General features: G+C 44.5%; 1 protein-coding gene across 4 annotated transcripts in view; it reads left to right on the plus strand.

Moving 5' to 3' along the window:
• Positions 1 to 21,034, plus strand: part of DOCK3 (dedicator of cytokinesis 3) — a 2,582,899-nt gene that overhangs the window by 1,444,256 nt on the left and 1,117,609 nt on the right. For all 4 annotated transcript variants that reach the window (XM_069644069.1, XM_069644070.1, XM_069644071.1 and 1 more), the window contains one exon: positions 12,076 to 12,160. In XM_069644069.1, coding sequence (XP_069500170.1) covers positions 12,076 to 12,160 — 85 coding nt within the window. The remainder of the gene's footprint in view (positions 1 to 12,075; positions 12,161 to 21,034) is intronic.

The raw sequence follows: 21,034 nt of genomic DNA on the forward strand, positions 1-21,034 counted from the left end.
TGAAATGAAGTGTCATCATGATGAGGTCTGTTTATGATACAGAGAACCCACCCCTGTCAACTTTACACACAATCTATATCTGATCCAAATACATACTTCCCCGATAGACAGTTGTTTGGCATTGCATACACACATCATGCATTTACTGATGGTAGCCCCTGTTCCAATTCTGTCGTTTCTAGGAGCTTGGGTTAAAAAATGGCAACATATTTCACTTTTTGGTCGGGTTACCAATATTGGATTTGTCCCCGCATTTACACAAATGTTCGCAAAGCATGTGGGCATTAGGTGGTGGAGTGTCAGATTTTTAACATACATACATTTAGAGTAATATCCTCTTTTCCGCTAAAAACCCCCCTGAACATACCACCGGGTCCTAACACATCTTCAAATGTGCACAGAAAAATCACAAGAATCATGATATCACTTATAAAATTTTCACAAGTCCGCTCTATGAATGATCCATCTTTTTAGATTTATGTTCTGGCCCCAAAGGGGTGTGGTTTCCCCCCAGCACAAGGTTGAATTTCTGGTTTTTCCAGTTCTGCCAAGCAGCTTGCTCTCACAGGCAGTGTTCCTCCCCTTTCCTTCCAGGAGGAAGCCACTTTTACGACCCCCATAATAAAACATTTGCCTGAGTCAGGACAGGGCTTTGTTCAATTTCCTGCAGAGCCCAGGTAATTCAATCAGAGAAGTGTCATATCCCTTTTGGTGGGAACAGCAAAAGGCAGCTAGGCCTAGGAACACAGCTGTTGTGCAAGTCTCAACTCCTCTCGGGGGTAGCTGGTGGGCAAAATTCCCTCTCTTTTTAAGCCAGGCCTCAGCTAAATGTCTCTTTGGCTGCCAGTTTTCCTGTCCAAATCAAACTTCCAATTTTTACGCATGCAGCTAGAATGCTGATTCTAAGTTTAAAACTATGACATTTAAACAATTGCAACCTATGTGACACTAAAAGTAGGTCACTCATTTCTTTTAAACATTTAGATTTTTAGTGTCTTTCAGTCCAAATTTACTTAACCTGCTGAAATCCACAGCTCAGCCAGTTTTGCTATGAACATTATTTTAGGCTCATCCTCTTTCCCGATTTTTTATGCCCACAAGACTTTATTCTGTCAAATGTCTGCTGGTGTTCAGTGAGATTGATGGATATTCTGCAATGTTTGAAATGGGCATTCTGAGCTGGGATTCAGGGAAACAAAAGGTGATTTTAAAGTGCGTTTTTTCCTTTGGCACACATTTCACTCATGGCACCCCGGCCCATCCTGCTCGCACTGTTGGGTGGCAAGTTAGGCAACCATTTTAGTGTGCACAAACTGCGTGGTTCTCCTAGATTCTGGCGCACATGTGGGCTTTTAGGCCATCTTGGATTTTCTAAGCCCACAGCACCAAATGTTGCAGCATGATAGCTCAAACGTGGGTCAGGACACCCAACAGGTGTCAGACATGTAGTGGGGCCACTTAGCGATATTTAGACCTTTTTTTCCAATGCAACCCGCACTCTGTAGATCTCATGTCACTCAACCTATGGAGACTGCAAGGCTGGTGAAATACATTGTTTTTGATGGTTGAGCACCCAATGACATCAATGGATGGGTATGGAACGTGCCGTGAGTGTGAGTGGATGATACATCCAAAATGCAGGTGAGGTGAGAGGTATGATATATATTGGTCTTAGCATCAAACATTAAGCTACTCCACCAGTCATGGCCTCCAGGTGCGTTTCACTGTTTACATCTGCTTCTCGGAGATCAGTATTTACATTGGGAGAATCAAACTCTGCTGTTGTGTTAAGGAGCAAAATGTCATGAGCTCAAAAACATCAAACACACAAGAACAGCAGAAAATCTCATAACGTCCAATGACAACACAATAGCTCTTGTTCTGTGTGTTTTTCAGAAATTAGTGTAAATGAAGGAATGAAGTGAGATGACAAAAGTGGCCATTAGGTTGTCAACATTTGGCCTTCAAAATGTTCCTACTCAGGAGTTACTTTTCATTTAGACAATTATGATGTAACTAAATAGTCCATGCTATACCCCTTGCCCATACTGATAATGGGTAATCTGATAATTATAACTCTAAAGTCTGTGGCTAAGATATGGCCTTAGCAGTATAACCCAGTAGATGGGGATATGTCCCTGTTCCCCATAAGCAAAGGGGATTGGATCTACTAGATGGCGATTTGGGAGTAAGCCTTTTACAGGAATATAGTGGCAGAATGTGTGCACATTATAAATGGGTCTCCAGATTGTATTCTCTCTGCACATCACTGGGTGCTGTGATGATTCTTTTATTGACTTCCGAAAGAACAAACACCACTTTCCTTCCTAAGAAGATTTTTATCTGTGACTCTCTCTCTCACACACACACAGAGATAGATTGCCTTGTAACCATTTTGCATATAGACATTCTCAGTTGTGCTGTGTTTCACTTTCAGCGATACTTTTGATGTAAAACTTAAGAGGAGATGTGAGTAGATGTATGGGCCATTACGAGTCCATACAATTTCCCACAGAAATACAGACATACCCATTTACAGTTACTGCCAATTGTATCAGCACTAGATTTGCCTGATTATGGTCCTCATTACAAGTTTGGTGGTACTCCGGTGGTAAATGAGCCAGAATACTGCCAAACAGAACTACCATTACTGCCAATTGGTCTGGTGGAATTACCGCTGGATTACAAGTGGTGGTATGGTGGTGTTATTCCTCATGTATGGAGTCCATTGGACTTCATCGGGATTTCGGCAGTAATTCTGCTGTCGGTTATTCCACCAATTTTGCTGATTTTTGGTGGTAAGGCACTGGAATTACCTCCTGCATTTTGCTGGATGTGTTTTCCTCTGCCTCGCCATCAAATGTGTAGTATGGCTGTGTGGTAATGCAGCGGTAATGCTGTAGTAACTGAGTTAACACTGCATTAGAAACTTTTTTTGTGCACCGCTGTACTTGTATTGAGACCTTATGAGTGGTGGTCACGTGGAATTAATCCCCATTCATGGAGTCGCACATGATTATAAATTCAACAACCAGGAAAGCTAATCCACTTGACTACAGTATGTGATCCTGAGCAAATCACTTTACATCGCTGTGCTTTAGTTTCTTTATCTGACAACATTGGTATTTCTTTGAAGTGATTCTTTTAGGTATGCATCACATGGCCTCACACTCTGTCTAATGGCTTAACAGGATGCAGTGTTACAATATATAGAATCATATTGACAATTTATATAGTGCATTTCACAGGGTGCAGAGTCACTCATAGCTTTTTGAGGTGTTAGTAATGTGGGTGTAGGATGGCTAGGGTGGTGATTTGGGAGTGGAAATGAGAAGTTTGTGTAGGAGAGAAGAAGGGACCTGCCTAAAAGTGAGGTGCATTGCGCAAATGTAGGACAATAATTAAAAATAGCCAAAGATACAGCAGTCACAGTAATGTAAAGCTATTGTTTCGATTAAAATTAAATATTAAACTGTTAGTTACCAACTTAACACACATCCCTTTTTACATGGGTACATTGCATAGCTTTTTGAGAAAAACTCAGACCCACCCTCACCCAATATTATTGATTAAGTTATGCCGCTTTAAGCAGTGGTGTAACACCTGTGAGCAATGGTGAGGCCCCCCCCCCCAACTCGGCAACAAATCACAGGTCGCGCCACACTCTGGGCCAGCCTAGATTATCATGCTTGAACAATACGCACAAACGTACTGCTGAAGGGGTATGCCACACACTCCACTAGGGGAAAGATATAAATATGTGTTTGAATGCAATATACTGTAACACTAAGGGAATGACTATGACCAGTTGGTCTATCTTGCATTCCTACCGTTAAAATGCAACTTGGTAACACTCTATAACGGTCTCTGGAGAAAAACGTAGAAGTAGCATACTGTGTGGGTATTACAAACTTACTAATATTGTACATTCACACACACATACAGACTGTACCTGCTAGAAGAACACCCTGTCCCTATCCCTGAAAGGCTCTCCCTAGAGGTCGGGTGTTGCACCGCCTATCTAAGAGGGATAGATTAAAGAGACTTTCCCTATTCACAAATACGTATATAAAAGGCCAGATACAAGTCACTAGTACCTAATTTCTAGACATTCTACATTAGATAATGTCTTAATCTTGAGTTACAAAAGCTCAGTATTGACTGCACCTTTATTGACCAGTGCACTGTCAGCTTCTAGATAGCTCAACTGACTTGTGCTGGTGTTAAAAAACATTTTGACTCCTATTGTGAAGATGCCTAAAAACCAAAAATACCAAAAAACTAGGCCTCATTTTATTGTCAAGCCACACTAGACTTGTGACGTCTGTAACAATTACTTAGGTAAACAGATCATCAATAGCATGAGTCCAGCTCATGCCCTATAGCGTCGACCGGTTTCATAGATCGTTTTAACTATGGCCATCTTCATCAGGACAAATGGTTCGGAAATGCTGGGGAATGTTCTCCCTTTGTGGACACCCACTGCAGTGCTTCCTTGCCCACTGATCAGTAATGGTCACTGGATCACAGCTTGGTTGGTGGTTACGGTTTGTTACGGTTGAGGGGACTCTGCCATCCATGGGTCAACTCATGGGATGCAGTCCCCCTGCCCCCCTGAAATTTTGGGCTATGTTGTCTAGACCTGGATGACCTTCAGAGCAGTTGCCGGACAGAACAGGACACAGATGTTAAACGGCCCCAGGGTTTCTCTGTTAATAAGAGCCCAGCAATTACTAACATAAAGCATTTCCCAGTGGCGGCTGGTGAGTTTGAAAGCTGGTGGGGCGTAATTTTCCTCGGGGTAATTTGGTACCACACCACACAAGTGGGGCTTGGGGGGGTTCTCCCCCAAAGAAACTATTTGAAAATTGGCCTCCAAAATGTGCAATTTACTGTCCAAACCCACTGAAATATGACATAAAAAAGCATTAGGTTTTACATACTAATGCTCGACATCTTGAAATGAACATGGCTTTGCAGTTACCAGAATCAACAAAACTTGAACTCGGTGGATGCTCCAATGCGGTCATCACCTCCCCAATTTCAATACTGAAGCCTTTCAAAGAAATAAAAGTTGCGTCTGCTTCAAAAACGGGTGATGTACCTTACATACTGGATTCACCCATGCACAATATCAAAAGATACTTATTTTGCACTTTATGGTGCATTTCTTACAAGCCAGCTCTTTCCTGCTACATCGCTAAAGAGAAGAGGAAAAATCGAACCTGCACAACAACAAAATATTTGTGTATTGCTGCCTTCAAGAATGCCACACTATGCATGTTCTAGTATCAGCCTATAGGTTCTGAATGCCCTAGGCCTGGAATCCAGACCCAGAGCGCCTATGCCGAGTCCTGACCAGAGCCAGCCCAGACAAGTCGGCTGAGGTCTCGTCTCGTGCTAGGCTAGCAATGAGAGAGCCACAGCTGAGCTGAATGCTGATCGTGCCGGCTACTAGTCCCTGCTGCATTGATGCAGCAGGGACTAGTACTAGTAGCCACGCGGCACGGACGGTGCAACTACTAGGCCCTGCAATGCATTCCAGCTCCTGCTGGGGGAATTAAAGTTTAGTATGCCCTCAGGGGCCGAACGAGCCCTGCGGCTCTCACCGCACCATGGACATTGGCTGGGTACTTGCCCTACTGGCTGCTCTCTTGCGGGTTCAGACCGGGGGACAGTCCGGACAGGGGGGATCTCTGGAAGCCGCTGAAACTGCTGGCCTGTGCGGAGCTCCACCCGCTGCTGTGCAAACCCAGCACACAGGAAGAGGAGGAGAAGGAGGCGTGCATGGCCAACCACGAGCCGCACAACTAAGTTCCAGGTAGGCCACAGGCGCAATTTATGGTGCTGCCAAACGCCCCCTCGACATGTGTGGCCTAGGCCAGTGGTGGTGTTATAGATACAAGCAGGTTGCATTCTGGGACCTGTAGTCCTGTTTTCTGTGCCATTTACATGGGCAGAAACGCATTAACAGGCAACCTGCTGTTGGCTAAAATTCCAGGACTGGGTCATGACGTCACGCATGACAGGTGAACAACAGGTAGCAATGGTCTTTGACTGCGAATGGGGACGAGAAGTTGAAACAATGTGTGTGAGAAACATACATAGTGTTGGCCTGGCCCCTTACCCTTTCACAGAGTGTCTACTGTCAGTCTCGAAGCTTCCTAGTACTTGAAATCACGTGGCATTCATCTCACTCAGAAGGTTGCTAAAATGCGGCGATGGACTCTTTAACCTGCAGAATGCATACTTATTTCTACAGCCGACTCTGAGCAGATGTATTAACCTGCAGAGCTTTCTTTTTTTTTTTAAATATATGCAACTGTCAGACATTATCAGTCAAGGTTTTATTGAGCCGTTTTTACGAAAGTGTTCATTTGGGAAGTCTTCTCTTTGGCTTTTCAAAATGGCTTGTAAACATTCCCATGGCACTTTAAAAAGTCGCTTAACATTAATTGTCCATTGTGGCGACCCTGCCTACTGATCATATCACGCTTCCCAACCCACACCGCAAGGAGGAAAAGATGAGGCATGTACGCCACAAACATTAATATTACGTCCAGTGGTGAGACTTATCTTACTCTACTGTTTACAGATCACACGACCTTAAAGTGGCCATGCGCTGTCGCGTTGCCGCCACGTTATGGTCACCCGAACTGATAACCTGCGGCTCCCGCTCCTGTCTGTTGACATTCAAGACCTCGCTTCCCAATCTGCAGTGTTCCTGGGGGGCATCGATCATAGGCCCACCCGTCCCAGCTGTCTCGAGATCTGCCTCCCCCATTGCACAGGCGCCATCAGACAGTGGTTAATGTGCAGCATTGTTTTATAAATCGACTCGAAATCTGTGTCACGTCAGTTTACATACACATTACACTTACCTACTAAGTTCTACACACTGGTGACTGGTCTACTCTGGACTGGTACTGCTCAGGATAGGGACGACGAGAGAAGTGAAACACACGATGTGGCCACTCCCACACTCAAATGTCATTGGCTGTGAAACAGCCAATGACATTTCTGTACTTACGCACCAAGCACTACATACAGTCCGACTCTGATTAGTGGAATCTTGCGCTGTTTGCGCATATATTATTACTGGCGGGGCCAGAACTCAAGCGCCCCGCCAGCATCCTAGTTTAAGTGTTTTTACGTAAAGTGCGTGGAGCTATGAGCTCCACGCACTTTACTATAGGAAAAAGCTGCGTAAAGCGGGACGCGCCCCGCTGTTGCAGCCGGCCCTGAAGACGGTCAGAGCACAGCTCACAGCTGACTGAGCCTCGTCACGAGTCACGAATGGTATTTCATTTTTATTGGGAATCGGATTTTATTTGCTGCAGCGCATTAGTTCAATCACTGTTATAACTTTAAATTAATTATGCCTCGGTGGGGGCCAAATTAATTATGCCTCGGTGGGGGCCCTGGGGATGGGGGGCGGTGCCCCCCCGCCCTAGGAAAGCGGCCGCCACAGCATTTCACTGTTAGTACCTGCATTCAAATGGCAAATTTTTAGGCAATTTAAATCGTGATATGGGTTTAGTACTTGCATGCCAGGGGAGTGATTGGAATGGTAGAGAGGGAACAGGAGACCGCTCATTCTCACAACAGTCCATAAGTGGTTGCTTTCATACTTAAATGAGAGAGCTAACTGCTTGTAACATTGAAGCTCCACTAGAATAGTCTAATTAAAATGCGTAAAGAAATTAGATGCCCCCAACAAATAAGTTTACCCCTCCCCCAGCGCCTGTAAAGTTAGCGCCTCTCCCAACATTTGAAGGATTAGCCCCAGATATGTAGGTTTTGTTGCTGCCCTAAACGCAAGCACACACAACATTCACCATATACACACACACACGCACACCCGGCCACCCATACATTTAAGTGTGAACCCTTTCGCCATACAGGCACACACACCCAGGCAGCCACCGGTACATTTAAGTGTGCACCCTTTCACCATGCACTCACACACGCACATGTCATGGGGTTGAGGGGAGCCCTATTAATTCAGAAAGCAATTGTTTCTTTTTGAAGTCACTCCGACTTCATAAAGAAATTATTTCCCTTAAAGACCGAACCATAATGGAAATAATTTCTTTATGAAGGCAGAGTGACTTCAAAAATAAACTATTTCTTTTGAAGTCATAGGGCTCCACTCCCCCTATGACATGGAGGCCTCCAGGATAGGGTCTTCCATGCCATGGGATGGGAGGAGCCCTCATTCTTCAAAAATAAAGTTTCTTTTTGTAGTTACTCTGCCTTCATAAAAAACGATTTCTGTTCCAGAAATATCTTCTTTATGAAGGCAGAGTAAATTTAAAAAGAAAAAAAAATGTTTTTGAAAAAAAATATTTTCCTTTTTTTTCTCCAAGTGCAGCCCCCACCCAGGCCATGTGCTGCCAGGGCCCCTGCACCACAGGGGGTGCGGGGGCCCCGTTACACCAGTGGATTTATGTGGAGAGCCGATTCGAGTCATAATTTGCCAGATGACTACGAGGTGGCATGTGCTTTATTCCTGTGCCAAGTGGTGAAATCACATACGCTAACACAGTGCCCAGAAGGTCCACACCAACTGTGTGGTGCCTTCAGGACATCCATAAGTGCAGGGTGGCTGGTGACATGGACCAGGGTCTGCAGCATGTGGCTCTCCAGATGTTTTTAACTACAATTCCCATGTCCTAATGTAAGGATCCAGAGGAGCTGGGATGTTAAACCACTGAGTGCAGCAAAAGAAACTGTGATTAACTAGAAGCGTGAAATTGGCCTGCTCACTTATTGAGCAGGCCAATGGTAAGGATAGGCTACCTTTATAAATGTTATTTGTCGACTTTTCCTCTGTATTCGACTCTGTCGAGCGCAAGATGTTTTGGTCGAAACTTGATTCTTTTGGTATGCCCCCTCATCTCTTATATGTTTGTATGATGATTTACGATGAAAGTAAGGCCAGGATTCGTTTGGACAATGCGGGTGCAATGTCTGAACCTGTCCCTATTGCAAAAGGTGTAAGACAGGGCTGCACATTAGCACCCATACTGTATAATCTATTTATGGCTGATTTTGATGGAATCTTCAAAGAAAAAGTGAACGCCTTTCCCTGAATTGGCTCTTACAAAATTGGGTGGATCTGCTATGCAGATGACATTATTATCTTTGATAATACATATAGTGGAATCTGTGATAGTGCTAGAACCATCTGCGAATATGCCCCAAATATTGGCCTAAAAATCAATCTGACCAAAACTCAATTCATGGCGGTGGGCCGAAACTGCTGCAAAAAGCCTGGTATTCCGTGATCGCTGGGCGTGATAAGGAAAGTTAACTTTTACAAATATGTGGACCATGGGGTGTGTGGGGATAGAAGGAAAATGAATCCGATGGTACAACAGAGTAAAAGATCTAAAGTTATGGCTACCCTAACAGCAGTCATGTCCTTTTCCAAGAAAAGAGCAGGCTATAGTCTGCTGGGAATAACTAATAAATTTAAGCAGAAGCTGGTGGCCATGTTTCTGTACGCCCTGGAGACATCTTTCTCAGATTGGTCTGATTGGGTGGATGTAATGAAAGGCATAATATGGCGTAGATTGCTAGGACTTACTAACTATACCCCGGTTCGGGCAGTTCGGCTTGAAATGGGGCTCATCTCTCTGTCCACACAGATTGACCATAATAGAGCTATGCCCTATGTGAAAATAAAATTTGCCCGTTCGGGAACTCTGCTGCATATACTTCTGGAAGGTTTGGAGGGAGGTAAAATGGACACCCTGAATACATTTAAGGAGAAACATCTGAAACTTTTTGATAAAATTTGATGGTCACCTAAATGGGACCATAGTGAAAGGGCAGTGCTACAATCGCTGAAGGATGTCATAGAGAAGTGGGATTGGGCTGCCAGACAAGATAAGGTTTCCACCACGATCTCTCTGTGCACTTATACTAAGATGCCTTTCACATTTAAAAAGCCCCAAACTTTTTGAAACTGATGCCATCACAGGCTAACCGTAGAATATTCCTGTATAGTAGACTCAATCATCTAAATGTTTTGGGGGTGCGGGGATCATGGATTGATTTACCTGTTGAGAGAAAAACCTGCAGACTATGTGCAGATGGGTCTAGGGTGGAAACAGCTAGGCATGTACTCACCTGCTGTCAGAAGATGAGATCGACCATGACAAATATTTTGCCAAATTTGATTATGATGAGATGTATATTGAAAGTGAAATCTTCTGGCTGAGGTGCTTTACTGGGAGGAGTAATAGCCTGGTTATTGCTATTACCCAGATTTGGAAGGTGGCTAACAAACGCTTACCTTAATTTGAAGAGGAGGTCAAACTGTTGATGGACCTAGATAGTTGACCTGAACTAGGTTGCTAGGATTGCTAGGTGTCCTTTCTGAATAAGCTTTGGGGCCAGGTAATGGTGCCGGGCCTATGGGGCATTGTGTGTGCAGTGATGGTACTATGTTCGGTCTCACCCCTCAGTTTGACCCTTCTTTTTGTCAATTAATATGTGGGTTTCCAACACATATGTTTGTTGTATCAGCATTTTATATTCTTCTGTTTTAAGTCTTGCTCAAATTTATAAATTTGCTGGGTTTCTTTTTATTGTTATGATTTTCTTGTTGTTTTTTTATTTTACTATATTAAGTCTGTGATTTTCTTTTTTTTCTCCTTACTGTTGAAATTATTGAAATTCTAGGAAGTGTTGCTATGTAATTTTGTATTGGTGTGTTGTGATATAAATGGGTGAAAAGTTGTATGAACTATAACACAATAGAAAAAAATCATTTCTGTTACAGAAATAATTTCTTTCAAAAAGAAAAAGAAAATGTTTTTGAAAAAAAATATTTTTTCTTTTTTCTCTCCAAGTGAGACACCCTGCCAGGCCATGTGCTGGCGGGGCTCCCCACATCGCGGGGGCTTCAGGGGCCCCCGTTACACCAGCAGCTTTATGTAGAGAGCCGATTCGAGTCATAATTTCCCTGATGACTACGAGGTGGTATGTGCTTTATTCCTGTGCCAAGCAGTGAAATCAGATACACTAACACAGAGCCCTGAAGGTCTACACCAACTGTGTGCTGCCTTCAGGACATCCATAATCGTTGGGTGACTGATGACATGGACCAGGGTTCTGCAACATGTGGCTCTCCGGATGTTTTTAACTACAATTCCCATGACCCTAAACATTCACTATGCTATCTAGAGCAAATGGGATTTGTGGTCCAAAACCTACACTGCACTGCACTGCAGAGCCAAAGATTGCAGGCCCCTGACATAGACATACCTGGAGATGTTTACGTTACAAGAGGAATGTCCTAATGTAAGGATCCAAAGGAGCTGGGATGGTTAAACCACTGAGTGCAGAAACAGAAACCCTGATTAACTAGAAGCATGAAAGAAAATGAAGTCTGATTTGCAGGCCCAGCTGCAGCAGGTAGTTGTAAATACTTAATTGAGGGTAACACTTACGGCCAGTCGTCGTCACTCGGAGGTACGGACTGAAAACCAGACCTCGGTCCAGGAAACGGAGTACATGTCTCCTTGCCCAATGTTGGTTGTGCGTGACATCTGTTTCCTGTTATGATTAATGCAGTGCAAGGATGAACCTGGAGACAATGTATCTAAATGAGCGAGATGATTGTAAAGATTCAGCGTGCTACAAAAATGAATAATTCAGATTATTTTATTCAGATAAATCGCCCATCCATGGCCTCATTTCCTCCCTCTCTTATCATTGTTTCCTTGCCATTGCTCTTCGACTAATTTGGTTCTCTTTCACTCAACCCATCCCTTTCTCTCCCCACAGTTCCTCTCCCTGCCTCTAACATTACTTTCTCCCCCCACACCCTCTTCTTCACATTAGTCTGCTTCTGTTGATTTTCCCGGATTTTCATTGGCTCTATATTTTCCCAACTTTTTCTTGCATGTCCTTCCTCTCGTGTGCTCTTGCATTGCATGTGTGTTCTTCACCTGCATTCCTACCCTGCTCCACCTGCATGCTTTCCGTCCTTGCTGTTCCTCCATCTTGTGTATTTGAGTTTTACGTGCCCTTTAATCGTGTCTTTTTCCGCTTCTCTCTTAGGCATTTGGGTTTGGATCTAGTTCCGCGGAAAGAGTTTGAGGTCGTTGATTCGGACCAGATAAGTGTGGCAGACCTCTATAAGATGGTAAGCTTATCCGTTGTGATGGTGTTGCGGGGTTACATTCATACTCCGTATTATACTCAATAGGTCACAGAACTCGTCCACATCCACTGAAATATGAACTAATCCATTAGTGGTGTCCTACTTCTACAAACACTTTTTGTTCCCTTTGGAGAAAACCCAATTGTTTGTAATGCGGCATTGATTTTGTATTATTTTGTTGGGTTTTTAGTTCACCAGTGTCATTCAGTAAAAAGATAGTTTATTTGTTAAACTGTTATAAGAAAATATTTTGAGTATTTGGGTATGGTTAATTTATTGCATAATTACTGTTATTATTTGCATTATTGTGGTTATGAAAACAAATATAATTTGTATTACTATTATCATTCTTATTTTAGCGCTAACCCCCACATTTGGGGGCATACAGGGGAAGTAACTGTACATGCCAGCACTCACCCTGACACCCTCCCCACCCATGTTAACCACCAAATTGCCCGCACTACCCATGAACGCCATGCATATTACTGCTGCTGCCAACATGCCTATATTAGCCACCTCAAATGCAACCACAGTATACCCTTCCATCACCACTAATGAAGGTCATACAACCACCGTTATGCCCACTGTGACCTCCATCCCCACATGTGGTTATGTGGGTGCAACTGCCCACCCCATTACCACCACACTGCCCATTATCTCCACCGCGCCCTCCACTCATACAGCTCATCTCTCTCCTCCACCTAGCCCCATCACTCATACTACAGCCGACATCGACACCCCACCCCCTCACACTACCCTTAATTGTGTTCTCATTAATGCACGCTCCCTCCCAGGGCATGCCCTAGACCTACATGACCAGATCATTGCGCACAACCTCGATTTCCTGGCCATCACAGAAACTTGGCTCCATGAAGCCTCCGATCCAGTCACAGCACACGCCCTCCCCACCGGCTACACCATCTTCCGACAAGACCGTCTGCATTCCAAAGGCGTTGGGGGTAGGCCTCATAGCAAAGGAATCCATTTCTGTTAGAAAGATCGAACAATCAGGCACAAGCAATTGCGACTTCCTAACCCTCAAATTTAACACCTCCCACAACTGCACCATCAGACTTCACATAGTTTACTGACCCCCTTGTCCAAATGCACACTTCCACTCAATCTTCACTCACCTGCTCTATGACAACCTGAAGGCCTTCACCATGGTCATCCTAGCAGAAGATCTCAATCATGGGCTCCACGACACCAATGACACGCCACGCAATCCCTTGCAAAATCTCTAGGAACCCTAGCCTTAAAACATTCCATGTCCGAGCCCTCACACATCGAAGGTCGGACCGTAGACTGGCTAGTACACCACAACTGCCCTCCAATCATTAATGCAAAAACCCCCCTCCCCTGGACCGACCACCACCTTATCTTATTCACCCTCTTCCTTCCCAAATTCCAGAAACCTCCTGCCATACCACTCCCCTCCTCATCCACCAAAAGTGCTCGCCTTCTCACCAAAGAGAGACTCCGACCCCACCTACTAGGCTCATCATTAAGAGCCCCCTTCTCCAATGACCCAAACACACTAGCACTTTTCTTCAACACCACATTACACAGGTAGTAGAGGCCATTGCCCTACTAGTCGCCCGGAAAGCCGAACCCACCAAACACTCAAACACATGGTTCTCCCAGGAACTTCTAGACCTCCGGTCCAAGAAACGGGCAACCCTAGCGACCTGGCTATCCAATCACTTGGACTCAGCCAGATTCAACTTCAATAAACTCTCTAAGGAGTATAAAAAAGCCATCATGCAGGCTAAAGCCAACTCCTTTAACACTACAATTCGCGAATGCCCACTCCAACTCTAAAGAAATCTTCACCATCTTTAGGGAAGTTGAAACCCCGGCTCACGCCCCTCCCCCGAGGCCATCTCAAAAGATATACCCTGGTGCTCGGACATACAATCAGCCATGCTCAAAAAGATAGACATCCTTCACACCAGAATCCTAGCCAACCAACACCCCCTAACATCCCCACAACCCCTCACACTCATTACCTCACCCATGGGGCCCCCCACACATCACTCTTTTCATTCAGGAACGTTAACGAAACGGAAGTCATTTCACTCATGAAGAACATTAAACCGTCCATGTGCAAAGGGTATATCTGTCCAGCCACCCTCATTAAAGAGTGTGCAGACACGCTTGCTCCCTTCCTCACTGCATTCAGAAGCGCCTCCTTTACGCCATGGTCCGTTCCACCCAGCCGCAAGGAAGCCTGGGTGCGCCCACTCCTAAAAAAACACCCTAGACCCAACAACCCTAATAACTACAGACCCATAACTACAGTCCCCTTCCTACTAAAAATCCTGGATAAAGCAGCCTACCTACAAGTACATTTCCTGGAATCTAACCACATCCTCGGCTCCCGCTAGTCTGGCTATGCCCCAGCCACAGAACTGAAACTGCCCTACTTGACCTCACAAACCAAATCGATGACATCAGAGACACAGGCAAATGCACTCTACTCCTCCTCTTATACCTCTCGGCCGCCTTTGACCTAGTGGACCATAAGCTACTATGCCAACACCTCTCCTCCTCAGCATACTTCTCTGCCATTGTCATGACCTAGATCACCTCCTTCCTTCAAGGTAGTGTCATGCGAGTCTTCTCCGACCAAGCCTCTGCTAAACCAGCCACCATCCAATGCAGAATGCCTCAGGGCTCAGGCATATCCCCCACATTATACAACATTTTCACCAGGCCCCTTTTCAACATATTTGACTCACTCAGCATTATGCACACCAACTATGCCGACGATAATCAAGTCCCCGCCCCCCTGACTGGGGAGTACGAGGCAGACACCAAGACCCTTAATTCCATGTATGCTGCCATCCAGACCTGGATGGCAGAAAACTGGCTTTGCCTTAATGCTGAAAAAACAGAACTTCTTCTGCTAGGACCAACAGACACGCAAAAAATACTTCACCGGCGATATTCATCCATCAACATTGACAACATCACCACCCCCGTCTCCCAGGCAGTCAAAATACTTGGGATTTACTTAGACGCCAACCTATGTATGTCCAGACAAGTCAGCGCCATTGCCTTCTCTGCAGCCTACTACTCCAAACTCCTAAACGCAGCTAGGCCATTCCTCACCTCTTCCAACTGCTTGACCATTGCTAGAGCCTTCATTGGCTCTAGATTGGATTACTGTGACATCCTCTTTACTGGCACATCAGCAAAAAACCTGGACAAGCTCCAAACTATCCAAAATAATGCCCTACGCGCTGCCTTAGGCATCCCTAAAAGGGAACACATCTCGGCATCGACGGCAGGCCCACTGCCTGCCTGTAGTGAGCATGTCATCTTTAAAATGCTCACCATTACCCATAAGTGTATCCACTTTTCAGCCCTGCCATATCTATCGCAGAGAGTTAACAGGCCTCTCTCCTCAAGACCCTCCAGAACACCGTACTCCAACCTTCTGACTGCCCAAAGTCTAACATGCCAGAGGAGGAGGAGTTAGTTTCCCTTTCATAGCAGCTAGGCAACGGAACTCCCTTCCTCTCACCCTAAGAGATGAACCCTCACACCTGGCGTTCTGCAAAGCCATCAAAACCAGGCTCTTCACCTAACCCCCTTTCTACCCAGCAGTTCACCTCGATTAAGTTGATGTGCGCACACTTTGTATACAAACCATATGTAATATCTATATGTATTATGTTCCTTTGCCATGATATGCTACAGACCATGTAACCCTCGTGGAGCCCTAGCGCCCATGTAACACATCATGTTCACAAGCCTGCACACCCTCCCTCCTGCAATTGTAACTAAGTCACTTCCTTGTAACATCACCACAATGCCTCTGGGCTGTTTCCGCGCTTTATAAATGCAAATAAAGAAAAAATAATAATAATAAATAACGATGAGCCCCAGCCCAAAGGGGGCTCACGGATGGTACTGCCACTTCAGACCCTAAATGTGGGGTGACTGCTAGCACCCCGGGATCTCATCGGCTTTGCTAATAGTTTTTTTTTTTTCTGTTCTTTCTTTCTCTGGGAAAGCAGCTCTGCATGACACTCACTTTTCAAATTCTCATATAAGAAACCACAAATGAAAATGGTCTATCAGGAACTACTAAAGGGACATTGTTCTTGTTCTGTTTCTAGGCCCTGGAAGTGGGTCGAACTGCAGGGACATGGTGGCGTAGAGGGAAGTTGTGTTGGGAGAAGGGCTCCAGATTGGAGGGAGGGACTCCGAAAGATGAAGTTGAAGGCGAGAATGTGGCAAGAGTAGGGTGACTAGACTTCTAGGTTTTTCCGGGACTGTCCCAGAATTGAGACCTCTGTCCCCCCTTCTCAAGAGTGCTTTTAATTTGAAAACCCTGTCGTCCTGGTTTTTGGTAGAGGGTTGTCAATAGCTGCCACTGGTAGGCAGGAATGCACAATCTCGCACAGTAGGAATGCTACATTTAACAAACAAAGAAAGTGGTATTTTGTGATAGAATTAAAAAAATATTGTAATTAATCGAACAGGTAAGCCCACTCTGGGTGGCCCCAAACGGACACACTTGTATTAGCTGTAGCATTAACCGATTGCACCACAGAGACTGCTTGTAAAACTCGACATATCTGCAAAATCAATTGCAGCACAAGCTCCTTTGTGTAGTTGTGTTAGTCTGACGAATGCATGACATACAACTCCCTTCTCCCCAAAAACGACTGAAATGTAGTGACCTAACAGCCCCTGTCAAAAGTTAGTCCTACTTTTATATTAGTTGCCCTGTCTTGTTTTTTTATTTTGAAAATCTGGTCACCCTAGGCAAGAGGCACCAGCAGACGGAAACATACATGGTAGCCCACAGAGAGGCCGGGTTATCCTCGGTACAATCTGCATGCTATTCTGGCCACTTGATTGGCCAGCACCTCTGGTCACCAGTATGGTCACAGCTGCTATTATCATTATTTTGGTTGGATCTGTCACATGGTCATAGCACTATGAGGCGTCTCTAAAGCTTTTAAAAGGCAACTAACAAGAGCTGTGAAGAGGGGTGAAGTACAGAAGTTAGAATGGTGCAAGCGATGGGGATAAAGATCAAAAGCGAAAAGTTTGTTTTGATCAATTGATTATGATGGGTGAGCTGCAATGTGCACAATGGCTGAGTTTCTACATGTTTGTGGACTATCAGATGGTGTTCTTTTTCCAATAGAACTTCAGATCAGGCCTTACACAAAAGTAGCACAAGAGCCCATCTTAAAGATTTTTTTAAATAAATGAATTCTTCTAGTATTTGTGCGGACACCATCGACATGATACAACCTGCCATTTCAAGCCTATTTAGCTTGAGATGAAGTTCTCCTTTTTAAGTTCCTGTCTGAAGATCTGAGTTATGGTCCACTTGCATCGCTTTGCTGCACTATTGAGAGATTTTGAGTCTGGGAAACGCACGTCTCAATGGATAATGAACAGTGTTTTCAATTGCAGTCAACTCAACTGGGAGCCAATTCAGATCTTTTTGAATAAAATTTTTTTTCAGCCTTAAACTCTTCACTGGCCAATTAGGACACGTTTTTAACTGCAAGCCACATTCTACACATTTCAATCAGCTGCTGTTTCCACCCACTCCCCACACTTACCTTTAGGCCATCTGCCATCCCTCACCACACGCACTCTTCCCCACTGCGTCCCATTGCATCACTGCTCAAATTGTCCTTTGCACCCCAGCCAAATCCCACATCATGCCAGGCATCCTCCTGCCCTGCTCCCACTCGCTCCTTCATCACATTGCTGATGATGCCGTGCAGAAGGCATGACTCACGCATTCTGCGATAATTTCCATGTTCCTTCTATTACCAATGTGCCCTCTCTGAGCTATACTGATGGCTCTTAATCAGGATAATTCACGTGCATTTGGGTGTAACACCTAGTAATGGCCCAGCACTTATGATTATTGCTTAATTAAAGCCCATAGTAGAATGTTGGACTCCTGACTTCCTGGCACTATTCTCTGATGTGGGCATGGGTACCGATGGCTCTCCGGATTACACATGCCACTCCAGGTTCCTGGCAGATTAATTTCACATACCCCTCCCTTAGCTCCCTGCTGCTTTGTCTCCAGTTTGTGTGTCTTCCTCTCTTGCCTTTGTTTCACCTTACCTGTGTTTCCATGCTTCCTATTAGTGCCAGCCCACCCTGGGCCAACCGACATGACAATGAAATAGACTAGGCCTGCCAGGCTGCTCATCGTCCATTGCTCAGTGTCTTAATGGTGTTTTGTTCACTGCAAAACACAATTTCACCTGAATCCCATTCCTCGTTTCTGCTGTCAATAAAGGGTGTTTTTGGCTCTGAGCCCTTCTTATTCACCCTTGGTTTATGTGTGTCCACACTTTAGCTTCCAGGCACAAAACTGCCTGTAGAAACAGTAAATAATGTTTACATATTGTTATCTTGAAGTGCTTTGACTCTAATTTGTGAAGGGAAACCTGATAGACACACGGAAAAGGTATTGCTGTACCAGAGCATGGAGATAACGAGAAATCAAATCAGTTAGCATTGGTGGTCAGGTGTGGTGAAAGGTTTTCTGACACCTCTATATTTTTTTGCAGAGTTCCATGACCTCACTGTCTTGAGGGTGTAATAATATTCTGTTCCAAGGAAGGATTCTAGGGTTTTTGGTTATAGTGACTGGATTTGGAGTGACAGCCAACAATTCTGTCCAGAATAAGTTTGAGAAAATACATCTCTGAGCAGAATCTCTATTTTCTCACCATTAAGGGCCAATCACCTGTTTGTATGTTTATTCAACTTTGGTTGCATCCAAGGAGGCATTACAGATATCCAATGCAATGGGAACTACGCCATATGTATGGCCTCCCTTTGCCTGTGTAGATCAAGAACTCATTGTTAGCAATCGTCCAGGATTGCAGATTAACCTGCTTAATGACCTTACCAAAAGGTTGCATTTATACATTAAACATCTTACCGAAACGCTTTGGGGACTCCACAAATCCCTCATTGCCCTGATTAATTGCGTGGATCACCCCAACCACAAAATGGCCTACAAAGGATATAGCTAGCATCCACAGTCCAGAATCTTGAAGACATGAGAAATTTGCTTGCACACCCGAATTTACCAGCACTATTTTTCTTTTCGCTCTTAACAGAGCAAGATCAATACATGACATTTATGACATGTCATTATATAAGTGATTAGGCATCTGTATGTATGTTCTTTTTCGGCACAAGGCAGCATTTAATGTGACTTACATTTTGTGCAAATGAAAACATTGTTTTGGAGTCAGGGGTATTTTCCATTTCACCCGCTGTCACGTAAAGCAATAAAAAAAAATTGTGCTATAATAACATGACATTTGTGCTGATAAAAACACTGCAAGAATTTTGGCTTCCAAAATCGAATTGAACTTCCAGAATAACTAATAGCTTTCATTTCTTGGCAGTTAAATAGTACAAATCTCCTGGAGGTCTTTTGCAGCAATCTGTATGCATCCTAGACTCTTGGTAATGGTAATGTTAATTAAGCAATCAACCCCGAGATGGGCCTTAACATGGGCCCTAGACGTTACCAGACCTGGTAATCCCCTCCCGCATCAACGGGTTTATTGCTAGTAGCACCACGGTCTGCTTAGCAGGGTGCTAATACTTTTGTTTTTTAAGTTGAGGAACAGCATGATTGCCTTTTCTCAACTTTAAAAAAACTACAAAACAAGATGGCTACCTTAGACAAGGGAGAAGGGTACTTCATGCAGTCCCTTCTCCCTTTCCATGTCGTCCTTTGACTGTGAGGGGAAGGGCAGGCAAGCAGGCAAGATGTCATGGCGGATGCAGGTAGGTGAGGGGATGGTTTGGCCATGGAGCGTAGGTTGGTGGTTTGCAGGGCTTGTAGAGGGTGTGTAGGTGAGAGATGAGCTTTGCTCTGGCAGGCAAGATGGCGGCCCCACTGTTTGGGGGCTCGGAACACAGCAATACCATGAGGTAAAGCCTGCATGGCCTCCCAGGCCCCATGACAGCCCCTCCATAATGCAAATAAAGGTTAGTTTAAGATAGTATTTCCTTTTGTATGCACTCCTCATTAGATACTGATGAGCAAAGCCATGAGTTGTTTTTGTATATGCCAGGGGTGTGTACATGTCATGATTTTCATCATATTGTTCTTGGCGAAGCCTAACCTCCACTACAAAAAGGCAGTCACAATGCCCACCTAGGGCTGTTGCAGGTTTTGCATAAGAGAGCAGTGCTGTCCCCGATGAAAGGCTTTAGCGAGTGCTGGATCGCTGCATGGTATAAGAATCGCATGTGTCATGAACCAGGAGACAACACAAACGCTTTGCCACCATTTCACATGCAAAATGCTCATACACACGACATCCTTAGGGTATGTCCCGTGAGCACTGTAGTTTATGACCATACCCTGAATGCATGCCCCTGTCAGTGCTACTCACAGACCATAAACTATGAACATGCCATTTCCAAGTTGGGCCATTATTGCTATGCTGACATTCAAAGACTTGCCTTTGGGTACTTGGATGAGCAAGAAAAGGGGGCCTCCCCGACCAATAGTTTTGCAAATTACTTGTATAGCGTAATATATCACTCAAACAACCTTAATGATTATTGTACTGTCAATCATGAGGCATATAGCCAAAATTGCAAGACACTATACATCAGCTTAGTATGAAATGTGTGTATGCCTCATGCTTGTTCAAACAAAAGCTTTTAATACCATCTTAATTTAGTGAAAGTGATGTCCATAATGCATTTTTATGCTAGTGCAAGAGTTGCATCTGTTTTCTTGCGTATCGTGACCTATCTCCCCTCCTATTAGACCAACCTTGTATATTTGATATTATGGTACTTGGCAGTGGACCTGACCAAAAG

Source organism: Ambystoma mexicanum, chromosome 2p (assembly GCF_040938575.1).
Source record: "Ambystoma mexicanum isolate Mex_15411 chromosome 2p, UKY_AmexF1_1, whole genome shotgun sequence".
NCBI classification, from domain to species: Eukaryota; Metazoa; Chordata; class Amphibia; order Caudata; family Ambystomatidae; genus Ambystoma; species Ambystoma mexicanum.